This window comes from Carcharodon carcharias, chromosome 29, assembly GCF_017639515.1.
Source record: "Carcharodon carcharias isolate sCarCar2 chromosome 29, sCarCar2.pri, whole genome shotgun sequence".
Classification (NCBI taxonomy): domain Eukaryota; kingdom Metazoa; phylum Chordata; class Chondrichthyes; order Lamniformes; family Lamnidae; genus Carcharodon; species Carcharodon carcharias.
This window is the reverse complement of record NC_054495.1, coordinates 8,318,825-8,334,792: the sequence shown is the minus strand read 5'-3', so window position 1 is coordinate 8,334,792 and position 15,968 is coordinate 8,318,825. Positions and strand designations below refer to the sequence as shown.

The following is a 15,968-nucleotide window of genomic DNA, read 5'->3' as shown; positions in this document are numbered from 1 at the left end:
CTGTATGTGTGTGTCTCTCACCATGAGCACATGTCATTATGTCCCTCTGTGTGTGTGTGAGACTGTCACTGTATGTATGTGTGTAGGTGTTCACACCTTACTGTGTCTCTCTCTCTCACCGTGAGCACGTGTCACTGTGTCCCTCTGTGCATGTGTGAGACTGTCTCCCCACCCCAGACCTCCCCCGACTTTTTCCACAGGCTCTCTGGTGTGTGGATTTGAGTGTGTTGGAGCTGTATGCACTGTTACATACCAGAGTGTGTAAGCTGCAAAGAAGGGAATGTAAAACGTCTGTTTCTCTGGGTAGTGCTTCAGCGTTGTATAAACCGCATAACCGAACCAGACATAGGCTACAAACTGCAGCACGATCAGCCCATAACCCACAGGAGACTCAAAGGTGTACAGCACCTGACCTGGATCAAAAAACTGAGACACAAAATACATCGGATTAACAACTGGCAGAGAGGGAGCAAGAGAGAGAATGGAGGAGCAGCAACAGAGAGAAGGGTGGAGGGATGAGGGGCCACGAGAATGTGATATGACAATGGGATGGAGAGACAGAGAGAGTTGGCAGCAATGGAAGGAAAGGAACAGAGGAATGGAGAGAAAGAACAAAGATAAACTCCAGAGATGGTATAAGCAGAGCTATGTTCAGCTGTAACTTAACTCCCACCCCACTGTATTCCAGTCCCCTCAGGATGAACAGCAACATGACATTCGGATTTTTCATTATTTTTGTCTCTGTCCATTAGATTTTTTTCAAGAATTCTGTACAGAAACCCCTAGCACCTCAATTCCACCATCGACCCGGATCTCTCTCCGTTTTGAAGATATCATCATTTTGTCTCTTCACAGTGATCAGGAGCAGGAACCCTGGCTGATTTCCCCTCTCTCTCTCTAACCTAGGGATCACTGGACAGTGATCAGGAGCAGGAACCCTGGCTGATTTCCCCTCTCTCTCTCTCTAACCCAGGGATCACTGGACAGTGATCAGGAGCAGGAACCCTGGCTGATTTCCTCTCTCTCTCTCTCTCTCTAACCCAGGGATCACTGGACAGTGATCAGGAGCAGGAACCCTGGCTGATTTCCTCTCTCTCTCTCTCTAACCCAGGGATCACTGGACAGTGATCAGGAGCAGGAACCCTGGCTGATTTCCTCTCTCTCTCCCTCTCTAACCCAGGGATCACTGGACAGTGATCAGGAGCAGGAACCCTGGCTGATTTCCCCTCCCCCTCTCTCTAACCCAGGGATCACTGGACAGTGATCAGGAGCAAGAACTCTGGCTGATTTTCCCTCCCTCTTTAACCCAGGGATCACTGGACAGTGATCAGGAGCAGGAACCCTGGCTGATTTCCCCTCTCTCTCTCTAACCCAGGGATCACTGGACAGTGATCAGGAGCAGGAACCCTGGCTGATTTCCCCTCTCTCTTTAACCCAGGGATCACTGAACAGTGATCAGGAGCAGGAACCCTGGCTGATTTCCCCTCTCTCTCTCTCTCTCTAACCCAGGGATCACTGGACAGTGATCAGGAGCAGGAACCCTGGCTGATTTCCTCTCTCTCTCTCTCTAACCCAGGGATCACTGGACAGTGATCAGGAGCAGGAACCCTGGCTGATTTCCCCTCTCTCTCTCTAACCCAGGGATCACTACAGTGATCAGGAGCAGGAACCCTGGCTGATTTCCCATCCCTCTCTCTAAATCAGGGATCACTGGACAGTGATCAGGAGCAGGAACCCTGGCTTATTTCTCCTCTCTCTCTCTCTAACCCAGCGATTACTGGACAGTGATCAGGAGCAGGAACCCTGGCCGATTTCCCTTCTCTCTCTAACCCAGGGATCACTGGACAGTGATCAGGAGCAGGAACCCTGGCTGATTTCCCCTCTCTCTCTCTAACCCAGGGATCACTGGACAGTGATCAGGAGCAGGAACCCTGGCTGATTTCCCCTCTCTCTCTCTAACCCAGGGATCACTGGACAGTGATCAGGAGCAGGAACCCTGGCTGATTTCCCCTCTCTCTCTCTAACCCAGGGATCACTGGACAGTGATCAGGAGCAGATACCCTGGCTGATTTCCCCTCTCTCTCTCTAACCCAGGGATCACTGGACAGTGATCAGGAGCAGATACCCTGGCTGATTTCCCCTCTCTCTCTCTAACCCAGGAATCACTGGACAGTGATTAGGAGCAGGAACCCTGGCCGAGTTCCTCTCTCTCTCTAGCCCAGGTATCACTGGACAGTGATCAGGAGCAGGAACCCTGGCTGATTTCCCCTCTCTCTCTCTCTAACCCAGGGATCACTGGATAGTGATCAGGAGCAGGAACCCTGGCTGATTTCCCCTCTCTCTCTCTCTAACCCAGGGATCACTGGATAGTGATCAGGAGCAGATACCCTGGCTGATTTCACCTCTCTCTCTCAGATTCCTGCTCCTGATCACTGTCCAGTGATCCCAGGATTAGAGTTTTTATCATTCAGAAGACACTAAAGGCCAATGGAACACCATTACTCAACTCAGCGCTCCCCTGGCTGTACACATGTGTATAGCAGGGCCGCGTTTGGAGTCTGTGCCTGCCCCGCCATGTGTATGAGGGGCTCAGTCACAGGTCAGCGGCTATAGCAGGAATCTGAGTGGGAGACTGGGCAGTTCCCTGTACGCTTGCTAACCGCAGGCTGGAGGACAACCTTGGGCTGTAGACTCACCTCCGCCTCATAGATGAATAGGATGATGTGTGTGATGGTGTAGAGAGTCATGTAAACTGTTAACTTGACTGATCCACTGTGGCTGATCCGTCCTCTGAATGGGTGAGAAAGACAGTGTTGAACAAATGGGCTCATCATACGCATCAGGTTATAGATTTTTTACATAAACAACAGGAGGCCATTCAGCCCCCACCAGCTACACAGGAACAGGAGGGAGGCCATTCAGCCCCCTCCAGCTCCACAGGAACAGGAGGGAGGCCATTCAGCCCCCTCCAGCTCCACAGGAACAGGAGGGAGGCCATTCAGCCCCCACCAGCAGCACAGGAACAGGAGGGAGGCCATTCAGCCCCCACCAGCTGCACAGGAACAGGAGGGAGGCCATTCAGCCCCCACCAGCTGCACAGGAACAGGAGGGAGGCCATTCAGCCCCCACCAGCTGCACAGGAACAGGAGGGAGTCCATTCAGCACCTCGAGCCATTTCATGAGATCAAGGCTGATCTGAATGGTAAACCAGCCACCTTATTTGCATATGCTTTTATACCCATGTCTCAAACTAACCGTGGATTACAGATGCATGATGATGAATTTTTCCACAAGGTTAAAAGGGTTCAAAAGCATTTACTTGCTTTCATGTCAATTCAGTATAAAATGGTTACTATTAATAATTTTGCATATACTGTACTTCATACCTGATAACACAAGATCACCTATTATTACAGAGTACTGAAAGCACAGAAACAGACCATTCAGCCCACGTGCTGCACACTGTTCCAGCCACACATAGGCTTTCACCCAATAATTCGACATGCACTCACACAGGAGTGGCACCCTAACGTCAGCACCCAAACCCAGTGCAGTGCTGAGGGAGTGCCGCACTGTCAGAGGGTCAGTACTGAGGGAGTGCTGCACTGTCAGAGGGTCAGTACTGAGGGAGTGCTGCACTGTCGGAGGGTCAGTACTGAGGGAGTGCTGCACTGTCGGAGGGTCAGTACTGAGGGAGTGCTGCACTGTCAGAGGGTCAGTACTGAGGGAGTGCTGCCCTGTCAGAGGGTCAGTACTGAGGGAGTGCTGCACTGTTGGAGGGTCAGTACTGAGGGAGTGCTGCCCTGTCAGAGGGTCAGTACTGAGGGAGTGCTGCCCTGTCAGAGGGTCAGTACTGAGGGAGTGCTGCACTGTTGGAGGGTCAGTACTGAGTGAGTGGTACACTGTCAGAGGGTCAGTACTGAGGGAGTGCTGCACTGTCAGAGGGTCAGTACTGAGCGAGTGCTGCCCTGTCAGAGGGTCAGTACTGAGGGAGTGCTGCACTGTTGGAGGGTCAGTACTGAGTGAGTGGTACACTGTCAGAGGGTCAGTACTGAGGGAGTGCTGCACTGTCAGAGGGTCAGTACTGAGGGAGTGCTGCCCTGTCAGAGGGTCAGTACTGAGGGAGTGCTGCACTGTCAGAGGGTCAGTACTGAGGGAGTGCTGCACTGTCAGAGGGTCAGTACTGAGGGAGTGCTGCCCTGTCAGAGGGTCAGTACTGAGGGAGTGCTGCACTGTCAGAGGGTCAGTACTGAGGGAGTGCTGCACTGTCAGAGGGTCAGTACTGAGGGAGTGCTGCACTGTCAGAGGGTCAGTACTGAGGGAGTGCTGCACTGTCGGAGGGTCAGTACTGAGGGAGTGCTGCACTGTCGGAGGGTCAGTACTGAGGGAGTGCTGCACAGTCTAAGGGTCAGTACTGAGGGAGTGCTGCACTGTCAGAGGGTCAGTACTGAGGGAGTGCTGCACTGTCAGAGGGTCAGTACTGAGGGAGTGCTGCACTGTCGGAGGGTCAGTACTGAGGGAGTGCTGCACTGTCGGAGGGTCAGTACTGAGGGAGTGCTGCACAGTCTAAGGGTCAGTACTGAGGGAGTGCTGCACTGTCGGAGGGTCAGTACTGAGGGAGTGCTGCACTGTCGGAGGGTCAGTACTGAGGGAGTGCTGCACTGTCAGAGGGTCAGTAGTGAGGGAGTGCTGCACTGTCGGAGGGTCAGTACTGAGGGAGCGCTGCACTGTCGGAGGGTCAGTACTGAGGGAGCACAGCACTGTCGGAGGTCAGCACTGAGGGAGCGCTGCACTGTCGGAGGGTCAGTACTGAGGGAGTGCTGCACTGTCGGAGGGTCAGTACTGAGGGAGTGCTGCACTGTCAGAGGGTCAGTACTGAGGGAGCGCTGCACTGTCGGAGGGTCAGTACTGAGGGAGTGCTGCACTGTCGGAGGGTCAGTACTGAGGGAGTGCTGCACTGTCAGAGGGTCAGTACTGAGGGAGCGCTGCACTGTCGGAGGGTCAGTACTGAGGGAGTGCTGCACTGTCGGAGGGTCAGTACTGAGGGAGTGCTGCACTGTCGGAGGGTCAGTACTGAGGGAGTGCTGCACTGTCAGAGGGTCAGTACTGAGGGAGTGCTGCACTGTAAGAGGGTCATTACTGAGGGAGTACTGCAATGTCGGAGGGTCAGTACTGAGGGAGTGCTGCACTGTCGGAGGGTCAGTACTGAGGGAGTGCTGCACAGTCTAAGGGTCAGTACTGAGGGAGTGCTGCACTGTCAGAGGGTCAGTACTGAGGGAGTGCTGCACTGTCAGAGGGTCAGTACTGAGGGAGTGCTGCACTGTCGGAGGGTCAGTACTGAGGGAGTGCTGCACTGTCGGAGGGTCAGTACTGAGGGAGTGCTGCACAGTCTAAGGGTCAGTACTGAGGGAGTGCTGCACTGTCGGAGGGTCAGTACTGAGGGAGTGCTGCACTGTCGGAGGGTCAGTACTGAGGGAGTGCTGCACTGTCAGAGGGTCAGTACTGAGGGAGTGCTGCACTGTCGGAGGGTCAGTACTGAGGGAGTGCTGCACAGTCTAAGGGTCAGTACTGAGGGAGTGCTGCACTGTCGGAGGGTCAGTACTGAGGGAGTGCTGCACTGTCGGAGGGTCAGTACTGAGGGAGTGCTGCACTGTCAGAGGGTCAGTACTGAGGGAGTGCTGCACTGTCGGAGGGTCAGTACTGAGGGAGCGCTGCACTGTCGGAGGGTCAGTACTGAGGGAGCACAGCACTGTCGGAGGTCAGCACTGAGGGAGCGCTGCACTGTCGGAGGGTCAGTACTGAGGGAGTGCTGCACTGTCGGAGGGTCAGTACTGAGGGAGTGCTGCTCTTTCAGTGGGTCAATACTGAGGGTGCGCTGCACTCTCGGAGGGTCAGTACTGAGGGAGTGCTGCACTGTCGGAGGGTCAGTACTGAGGGAGTGCTGCACTGTCAGAGGGTCAGTACTGAGGTAGTGCAGCACTGTCAGAGAGTCAGTACTGAGGGAGTGCTGCACTGTCGGAGGGTCAGTACTGAGGGAGTGCTGCACTGTCGGAGGGTCAGTACTGAGGGAGTGCTGCACTGTCAGAGGGTCAGTACTGAGGGAGTGCTGCACTGTAAGAGGGTCATTACTGAGGGAGTACTGCAATGTCGGAGGGTCAGTACTGAGGGAGTGCTGCACTGTCGGCGGGTCAGTACTGAGGGAGTGCTGCACAGTCTAAGGGTCAGTACTGAGGGAGTGCTGCACTGTCAGAGGGTCAGTACTGAGGGAGTGCTGCACTGTCGGAGGGTCAGTACTGAGGGAGTGCTGCACTGTCGGAGGGTCAGTACTGAGGGAGTGCTGCACTGTCGGAGGGTCAGTACTGAGGGAGTGCTGCACTGTCGGAGGGTCAGTACTGAGGGAGTGCTGCACTGTCGGAGGGTCAGTACTGAGGGAGTGCTGCACTGTCGGAGGGTCAGTACTGAGGGAGTGCTGCACTGTTGGAGTGGGGCAGGGGGGGCTGCAGGAGCAGGGACTCCATACCTGGTGACAGTGAATCCTTTCCCAAGCAGGATCAGCATCAGCAGGAAGATCAGGAAGCTGAGAGAGAAGAGAAGCTTGGCTGGGGGGAAGAGGGATAAACAGGAATGTCAGAGAGGGAGGGAGAGAACCCAGCTCCAATTCACAACGCCTGCCCTTTTACCACCCGCCAACTCGTCTGAAACCCCTCCCCTCCCCCAACCCCTCACTCCCTCTCCCCTCAGGTCCAGTCCCTCCCTCTCCCCTCCCTTTCCCCTCAACCCCTCCCCTCCCCTTTCCCCAACCCCTCAGCCCGCCACCCCTCACTGCCCCCTTCCACGCCCCCAACACCCCTCCCCCCACCCCTCACTCCCTCTCCCCTCAGGTCCAGTCCCTCCCTCTCCCCTCCCTTTCCCCTCACTCCCCTCCCCCACCCCTCAATCCCCCTCCCTTTCCCCCCTCCCTCTCACACCACCCCACCCCTCTCCCTCCCCCCGTAATTTCCCCCTCCCTTACCCCTCACTCCCCTTCCCTCTCCCCACCCCTGATTCCCCCTCCCCTCACTCCCTCGCCCTCGCCTAGTCCCCCTCACTCTCTCCTCTCCATTGTGCACAAGCCCTGCCCCTCCCACTCTCCCTCACAAACCATCCCCCTCACTTCATGCCGCCGCCCGCGTCCCCCCCTCACACTCTCTCCCCTCTCCCTCGTCCTCCACGTCACCCTCGCTCTCGTTCGTTCATCCCTGCCCAAATCTCCTCCCCCTCCCCCATCACTCCCCCTCCCCCATCACTCCCCCTCCCCATCACTCCCCCTCCCCCATCACTCCCCCTCATGCTCGTTACCACTCAACCCCTCCTCCAAGCCCTGCCTCCTCACTCGCCCACCTCTGCGTCCCTTACTCCTCCTCCCCACAACGGCCCTTTCCCTGCATCCATCTGCTACACCCCACCCAGTCACCCACTGCTCTCACCACCCGCACCATTGCATCAGCTCGCAAAGCCCCTCTGACAACCATCACCGCCCACCCGTCTCTGACACCCCCTCCTCCCCAATCTACTGCACTCACTCACCAAGGATCTTAACTGCGTAGTTGCCGACTCCGTCCCTGGCGTACTGACCCCAGTAAACGCAGAAGAACACGAGACTCAGGACTGAAAGAGAAGACAAGAGACAGTCAATGCCAACATCCCCCACCCCAAACCTATGTCCCCCCACAACAAACGGTCAATGAGAAAGAGTAAATCTCCCTCTACACTGTCCCCATCAAACGCTCCCAGGACAGGTACAGCACGGGGTTAGATACAGAGTAAATCTCCCTCTACACTGTCCCCATCAAACACTCCCAGGACAGGTACAGCACGGGGCTAGATACAGAATAAAGCTCCCTCTACACTGTCCCCATCAAACACTCCCAGGACAGGTACAGCACGGGGTTAGATACGGAGTAAATCTCCCTCTACACTGTCCCCATCAAACACTCCCAGGACAGGTACATCACGGGGTTAGATACAGAGTAAATCTCCCTCTACACTGTCCCCATCAAACACTCCCAGGACAGGTACAGCACGGGGCTGGATACAGAGTAAAGCTCCCTCTACACTGTCCCCATCAAACACTCCCAGGACAGGTACAGCACGGGGTTAGATACAGAGTAAAGCTCCCTCTACACTGTCCCCATCAAACACTCCCAGGACAGGTACAGCACGGGGTTAGATACAGGGTAAAGCTCCCTCTACACTATGCTGGGTGTGGGATGTGGGGTCAGCGTGTCCCCGGTCATTAGTCCAGGTGGATTCCGGTTTGTGGACTCACCCTCGACGCCCGCTGCTGTCATGAACATCTTGTACGTGGTGTGCAGCAGCAGCCGAGATTTCAGCAGATCTTCCAAAGGGAAAGAGGAGAGAGTCAGAGAGTCAAACACACGGCCTGGCCTGATCCACCCCAGCACTCCTGCCATTCCCACCAGTCCAGGAGTCCGATATCACTCACTCTCAGATCGGATTTCTCCCCCATTCCCAGGATCTGGTTCTCCCCTGCCCCTTCCCCCTCTTTCATTACCAGAATCAGATATTCCCAAAATCTTATACTCCCCATTCCTGAAATCTAATGTTCCCCCCCTTTCCCCAGGATCTCATGTGCCCCATTCCTGGAATCTGATACTCCTCATTCCTGGAATCTGATACTCCTCATTCCTGGAATCTGATACTCATCATTCCTGGAATCTGATACTCCTCATTCCTGGAATCTGATACTCATCATTCCTGGAATCTGATACTCCTCATTCCTGGAATCTGATGTGCCCCATTCCCTTGTGATATTCCCCCATTCCCGAAATCTCATACTCCCCATTCCCAAGATCTGATACTCCTCATTCCCAGGATCTGATATTCCACCATTCCCAGGATCTGATATTCCACCATTCCCAGGATCTGATATTTCATCATTCCCAAAATCTGATACTCCTCATTCCTTGAATCTGATGTGCCCCATTCCTGTGTTGTGATATTCCCCCATTCCCAAAATCTCATATTCCCCATTCCCAGGATCTGATATTCCCCTATTCCCAAAATCTCAGACTCCCCATTTCCGGGATCTGATATTTCCCCATCCCTGAAATCTCATATTCCCCATTCCCAGGATCTGATATTCCCCCATCCCCGAAACTTCATACTCCCCTTTCCCAGGATCTGATACTCCCCCATTCCCAAAATCTCATACTCCCCATTCCCGGGATCTGATATTTCCCCATCCCTGAAATCTCATACTCCCCATTCCCAAGGTCTGATATTCCCCCATCCCCGAAAACTCATACTCCCCTTTCCCAGGATCTGATACTCCCCCATTCCCGAAACCTCATACTCCTCTTTTCCAGGATCTGATACTCCCCATTCCCGGGATCTGATATTCCACCATTCCTGAAATCTGATTCTCCCCATTCCTGGGATCTGATGCCCCCCACCCCCCCACCATTCCTGAAATCTAATGTGCCCCATTCCCAGGATCTGATATTCCTGCTATCCCATACGACGACTGCAATACTCACAGGCGAAACAGCAGGAGATGAAGAAAACGAGGATAAATATCACCAGGAACGTGATGTCTGTCTCCAGAATCCCTGCGGAGAGGTTAAAAACACAGTGACCGGGAGGGAATCTCTCTATGGATCGCTCTGGGAGCTGATCGCAGAACCAGGATTCTCATCCCAGGAAAACAGAAAGTCAGCGTCTGTAACTTTCCCGCTCCGTTTCTACACAAGCCCGTCTCCCACAGCCTCGTCCCTCACGGAATCTCCCAGCACAGGAGCCTCAGCACCTGGCACAGCGATCCACGTGGGACCTGTTTCCCTGCCCCTTTTCCAATGTCCCGCAATTGCTTTTCCCTCAACTCTCCGCCTGAAAGTTCCCATTGAATCTGCTTCCAAATCGCAACAGCTCACGGCGTGGAAACGTTTCTCCTCATCTCCCCCTACCTCCGGCTCTTTCTCCGATTCTCTTCAATCTGCGTCCCTCTGGTTACTGACCCTCCTGCCACTGGAAACGGTTTCTCCTGATTTATTCTGTCCAAAACCCCCTCATGACCTTCAGCACTTCAATTAAATCTCCGCTTAACCTTCTCTGCTCTAAGGGGAATCATTTACAAGACCAGAGATAGGAGCAGGTGTGGGTCATTTGGCCCCTCAAGCCCATTTAGTACGACCATGGCTGACTTTAGGCTTCAACTCCGCTTTCCCACCTGCTCCCCATGTTCTTTAAATTCCCAAAAATCCATCTATCCCAGCCTTAAACATATTCAACCATGGAGCATCCACAACCCTCTGGGATGGAGAATCCCAAAGAATCACATTCCTTTGGGTGAAGTAATTTCCTCTCATCTCAGTCCTAAATGATCAGCCCCTTATCCTGAGACTCTGACCCCATGTTTTAGATTCCCCGACCAGTGGACACAATCTCTCAGCGTCTACGCGATCAAACCCCCTCAGAATTTTGTAGCTTTCAATGAGATCGCCTCTCATTCTCCTAAACTCCAGAGAAAGTAGACCCAATTTAGTCAGCCCCTCATCACAGGACAACCCCTTCATCCCAGGGATCACTTCACTGTACCATCTCCAATGCAAGTATATCCTTCCTTAAATCTGGAGATCAAAACTGCGCACACTACTCCAGGTGTGGTCTCACCAAAGCCCCGTACACTCGTAGCAAGACTTCCTCCTGCTCGTCCTCCAATCCCCTTTGCAATAAATGCCAACATGCTGCTGGGCCTTCCAGATTGCCAGCTGCACCTACACGCTAACTTCCTGGGTCCTTGTACTCGCGCACCCAAGTCTCTCTGAACACCAACATTCACAAGATCTGCACCTTTTAAAAAAAAATATTCTGCTTTCCTATTCTTACGGCCAAAGTGAATAACTTCACACTTCCCCGCACATTATGCTCCATCAGCCATCTTCCTGCCCACTCTCTTAGCCTGTATCTCATTACAGCCTGTGTGTGTCCCCCCCCACAGCTTACCTTCCCACCTAGCTTTTTATCATCAGTAAACCTAGATACATTACCCTCTTTGTGTCTAATTCATTGGTGTAGATTGTAAGTCGCTGAGGCCCCAGAATTGATCCTTGCAGCACTCCACTATTCACTGCCTGCCGACTTGAGAATGCCTTGTTTACATGTATTCTTTGCTTCCTGCTGGTTAATCAATCCTCTATCCGTGCAAATATACTTCGCCCCAACTCCATGAGCCCTTATCTTGCCTATTAAGCTTTTGAGTGGCACCTTATCGTATCCCTTTTGGAAATCCAGGTATACCACATCTACTGGTTCCCCTTTATCTATGCACCTTATCGAATCCTTTATGGAAATCCAGGTATACCACATCTACTGGTTCCCCTTTATCTACACACCTTATCGAATCCTTTATGGAAATCCAGGTATACCACATCTACTGGTTCCCCTTTATCTACGCACCTTATCGAATCCTTTTTGGAAATCTAGGTATACCACATCTACTGGTCCCCCTTTATCTACGCACCTTATCGAATCCTTTATGGAAATCCAGGTATACCACATCTACTGGTTCCCCTTTACCTACGCACCTTATCGAATCCTTTTTGGAAATCCAGGTATACCACATCTACTGGTCCCCCTTTATCTACCCTGCTAGTTGCATCCTCAAAAAACTCTAATAAGTTTGTCAAACACAATTTCCCTTTCATAAAGCAATGTTGGCTTTGCCTGATCATAGCATGATTTTTCTAAGTGCGCTGTTAAGGTTTCCTTAATAATAGATTCCAACACTTTCCCGATGGCACATGTCAGGCTGACTGTCCCCTGCTTTCTCCCTCCCTCCTTTCTTTGACAGTGGCGTCACATTCCCAAATTTCCAATTTGCTGGGATCATTCCAGGAGCCAGAGAATTTTGGACAATCATAGCCAGGGAATCAACGTCTGCAGCTCTCCCTTTTAGAACCTTGGGACATAGGTCCAGCGGATTCCGGGGATGTTGAATTTTAGTCCGGGTTTCTCCGGCACTTTCTCTCTGCTAATATTAATTTCGTTAATTTCTTCACCACTCTTATCCCCTTGGTTAACCTCTATTTCTGGTGTGAAACTGGTGTCCTCTGCTTTGAAGACAGACGCAAACTATTTGTTCAATGTCTCTGCCATTTCCTCATTCCCCATGGTAATTTCTCCCGGCTCTGCTTCTAATGGGACAATGTTTACTTCAGCTACTCTCTTCCTTTTCACATATTTGTAAGAGCTCTCGCAATCTGTTTTTATATCCCTGGCTAGATTGGTCTCATATTGTATTTTTTCCCTAATTAATTTATGGGTTGGCTGTCTGCTGGTTTCTAAAACACTCCCAATCCTCAGACTTGCTCCTGTTCTTTGCAACATTATAAGCACCTTCCTTTAATCTAACACTCTCCTCAACCTCCTTAGTAAGCTTCGAATGGATATTTCTCACTGAGTTTTTGCTTTTTAGTGGGATGTATTTTTGTTGAATGTTTTTGAGTTGTTTCTTTAAATGTTTCCCAATCTTCATTTACCTCCACACTTTTCGCCCAACCAACCTTAGCCTTTAACAAACTCTTGTTTGTGGTTGGAATATGTCACATTCAAACTTAACATGGAATTCAATGATATTATGATCACTATTTCCTAGTGGATATTTCACTATGATGCTAGTCATTTTAACCCTGCATCATTGCATAATACTAGACCTAAGATAGCTTTATCCCTGGTCAGTTCCACATATCACTCCAGGAAACTCATGAAAATATTCTACAAACTCATCTATGAGAGCACACTTGCCAATTTGATTGGTCCAGTCTACATGAAGATTTGTCACCCTTTGAAATGTGTTGGCTTTGTTTATACACTTCAATAATTTCTTGTTTAATGCTGTGTCCCTAATAGGTTAGTGGGCTCGCAAACTACTCCTACCAGCGTTTTCGGACTCTTGCTCTCCCCAGTCTTCACCCATACTGATTCTACTTCACCATCTGCTGAGACCAGATCCTTTCTCAATAATGTCCTTACATCAACCTTCATTATGAGGGTTACCCCTCCTGTTTGCCATTCTGCCTGTATTTTTGAACGTTTGTGTACCCTGGAATATTTATTTCCACTTTGGTCACCTTGAAACCCTCCTCCCCTCCTCTTTCCCTCCTCCTCCTCCTTCCCCCTTTCCCCCACCCTCTTCTCCTCCTCCCTTTCACCCATTACCCCCCTCCCCCTCCTCCCCCCTTTTCCCCCTCCCTCTCTTCCTCCCTTTTCCCCCTCCCTCTCCTCCTCCTCCCTTTCCCCCTCCCTCTCTTCCTCCCTTTTCCCCCTCCCTCTCCTCCTCCTCCCTTTTGCCCCTCCCTCTCCTCCTCCTCCCCTACCCCCTCCTCTCCCCTTCTCCCCTCCTCCCCTCCTCCGCCCCCTCTTCCCCTCTCCTTCTCCCCCCTTTCTCCCTTCTCCTCCTCTCCCCATCTCCCCTCACATCCGCCCTTCCCACTTTCATCCCTTTCCCTCACACCTACCCTTTCTTCCCTCTTCTCCACCCCATATTTCTCGCCCTCTCCTCCACCCTTTCCTCGCTCCTCCTCTTCCCACCCCTCTCGCTCCCCCCCACAGAACCGCCCCCTCCCCCGACGAATTCTGATCTCTCTCTTACCAAACTCATCCGCCGAGAATTGCTCTGTCCAAAACGAGCGGCCATTGGTCAGCCTCATCTCGTACTGGAGCTCCAGCCCATTGCCCTGTGTCCGAGAGAGGGAGAGAGAGGAGGGGTCTGTGTTAGTCACCTTACACTGGTGGTACCCAGCGAGGGGAGGAGGAGGAGGGGGAGGGATGTTAATCATGCCAGGGGCTCCCTCGGCAAGGATGGGGGTCACCCCACATGAAGGGACTGGGGTGGGGTTGGGGTAGGGAACTGGGATCCCCTGCGTGAGGGAACTGGGATGGGGGTGCAGAGCTCCCCATGTGAGGGAACCTTTTTGGGTGGGGGGTGGGGGGTGCTTCCTGTGCAAGGCAGGGAGGAGTGTCCCTGCACGAGGGGGTGCTGGAGGATGGAGCACCGCATGAAGGGGGTGGGGGTTGGGTGCATGACAGTAAATCAGGAGGGAGTCTCTATGCGGGGAGGGGGCTAAGGGAATCAGTGGCAAGTTAGCCACTCTCCCAGAGTCCGCAAACCTCATGTGATCATGACCCCTCCTCCCACCCCCAACCCCACCAAGAGCTCATTTATATCGTTCATTCAACATAACAAAACAACCCAAGGTGCTTTGTAGGAGTGTAAATCAGGTTAAATTTCATGCTGAGCCACACAGAGAGAGAAGAGACGGGGTGACCAAAAACTTGGCCACGGGAGTGAGGTTTTAAAGAGTGTCTGAGAGGAGATAGAGACATTCCGGGGTTAAGGCACAGCCGCCAATGGAGCGATTAAACTCTGAGGGTTCAAGAGGCCAGTATTGGAGGAACAGAGATCTGCGAGGGGTGTAGGGGCTGGAGGAGGTTACAGAGATAGGGAGGGTTGTAGGGGCTGGAGGAGGTTACAGAGATAGGGAGGGTTGTCAGGGCTGGAGGAGGTTACAGAGATAGGGAGGGTTGTCAGGGCTGGAGGAGGTTACAGAGATAGGGAGGGTTGTAGGGGCTGGAGGAGGTTACAGAGATAGGGAGGGTTGTCAGGGCTGGAGGAGGTTACAGAGATAGGGAGGCTTGTAGGGGCTGGAGGAGGTTACAGAGATAGGGAGGCTTGTAGGGGCTGGAGGAGGTTACAGAGATAGGGAGGGGTGTAGGGGCTGGAGGAGGTTACAGAGATAGGGAGTGTTGTAGGGGCTGGAGGAGGTTACAGAGATAGGGAGGGTTGTAGGGGCTGGAGGAGGTTACAGAGATAGGGAGGTTTGTAGGAGCTGGAGGAGGTTACAGAGATAGGGAGGGTTGTAGGGGCTGGAGGAGGTTACAGAGTTAGGGAGGCTTGTAGGGACTGGAGGAGGTACAGAGATAGGGAGGGTTGTCAGGGCTGGAGGAGGTTACAGAGATAGGGAGTGTTGTAGGGGCTGGAGGAGGTTACAGAGATAGGGAGGGGTGTAGGGGCTGGAGGAGGTTACAGAGATAGGGAGGGTTGTAGGGGCTGGAGGAGGTTACAGAGATAGGGAGGGTTGTAGGGGCTGGAGGAGGTTACAGAGATAGGGAGGGTTGTCACGGCTGGAGGAGGTTACAGAGAAAGGGAGGCTTGTAGGGGCTGGAGGAGGTTACAGAGATAGGGAGGCTTGTAGGGGATGGAGGAGGTTACAGAGATAGGGAGGGGTGTAGGGGCTGGAGGAGGTTACAGAGATAGGGAGGGTTGTAGGGGCTGGAGGAGGTTACAGAGATAGGGAGGGTTGTAGGGGCTGGAGGAGGTTACAGAGGTAGGGAGGTTTGTAGGAGCTGGAGGAGGTTACAGAGATAGGGAGGGTTGTAGGGGCTGGAGGAGGTTACAGAGTTAGGGAGGCTTGTAGGGACTGGAGGAGGTACAGAGATAGGGAGGGTTGTCAGGGCTGGAGGAGGTTACAGAGATAGGGAGAGTGTCAGGCCATGGAGGGACTTGAACACACAGATGAGTATTGTAAAACAAGACATTGCCAGTCTGGGAGTCACTGTAGATCAGCAAGCACGGAGTGTAGGTTGAGGGGTGAGGGGTGAGGGGTGAACGGATTGGAGCCAATCAGGAGTCAGAGAGCAGAGATTTGGCTGCGCTCAGTTGAGTGGAGGGTGGGCCGGCCAAAAGAGTGTCAGGATAGTCAAGTCAGGAGGTGGCAAAGACACCTCATTCCAAAACAGCCCTCCAATGGAGAGAGGTATTGGACGGGGGTGGGGGGGGAGTGCACAGAGTAGTGGAGTGGGAAGGGTATGAGGAGAGGGAGCAGGAGAGGTGGAGATGGGAGGAGAGGTGGAGGGGGGAGGAGAGGGTGGGGTACAGTGTGGAGAGGGGAGGGGGAAGGGGAGGGGGG

At 53.0% G+C, this 15,968-nt stretch overlaps 1 protein-coding gene across 1 annotated transcript in view; it reads right to left on the bottom strand.

Moving 5' to 3' along the window:
- The window catches only part of tmem145 (transmembrane protein 145), a 33,723-nt gene extending 19,885 nt beyond the window's left edge, over positions 1-13,838 (bottom strand). Inside the window, exons 1-7 of the mRNA XM_041176703.1 lie at positions 13,652-13,838; positions 9,540-9,611; positions 8,309-8,377; positions 7,567-7,647; positions 6,521-6,599; positions 2,697-2,790; positions 254-426 (exon numbers count right to left, since the gene is read on the bottom strand). Coding sequence (XP_041032637.1) covers positions 254-426; positions 2,697-2,790; positions 6,521-6,599; positions 7,567-7,647; positions 8,309-8,377; positions 9,540-9,611; positions 13,652-13,838 — 755 coding nt within the window. The remainder of the gene's footprint in view (positions 1-253; positions 427-2,696; positions 2,791-6,520; positions 6,600-7,566; positions 7,648-8,308; positions 8,378-9,539; positions 9,612-13,651) is intronic.
- Positions 13,839-15,968: the final 2,130 nt, after the last annotated feature.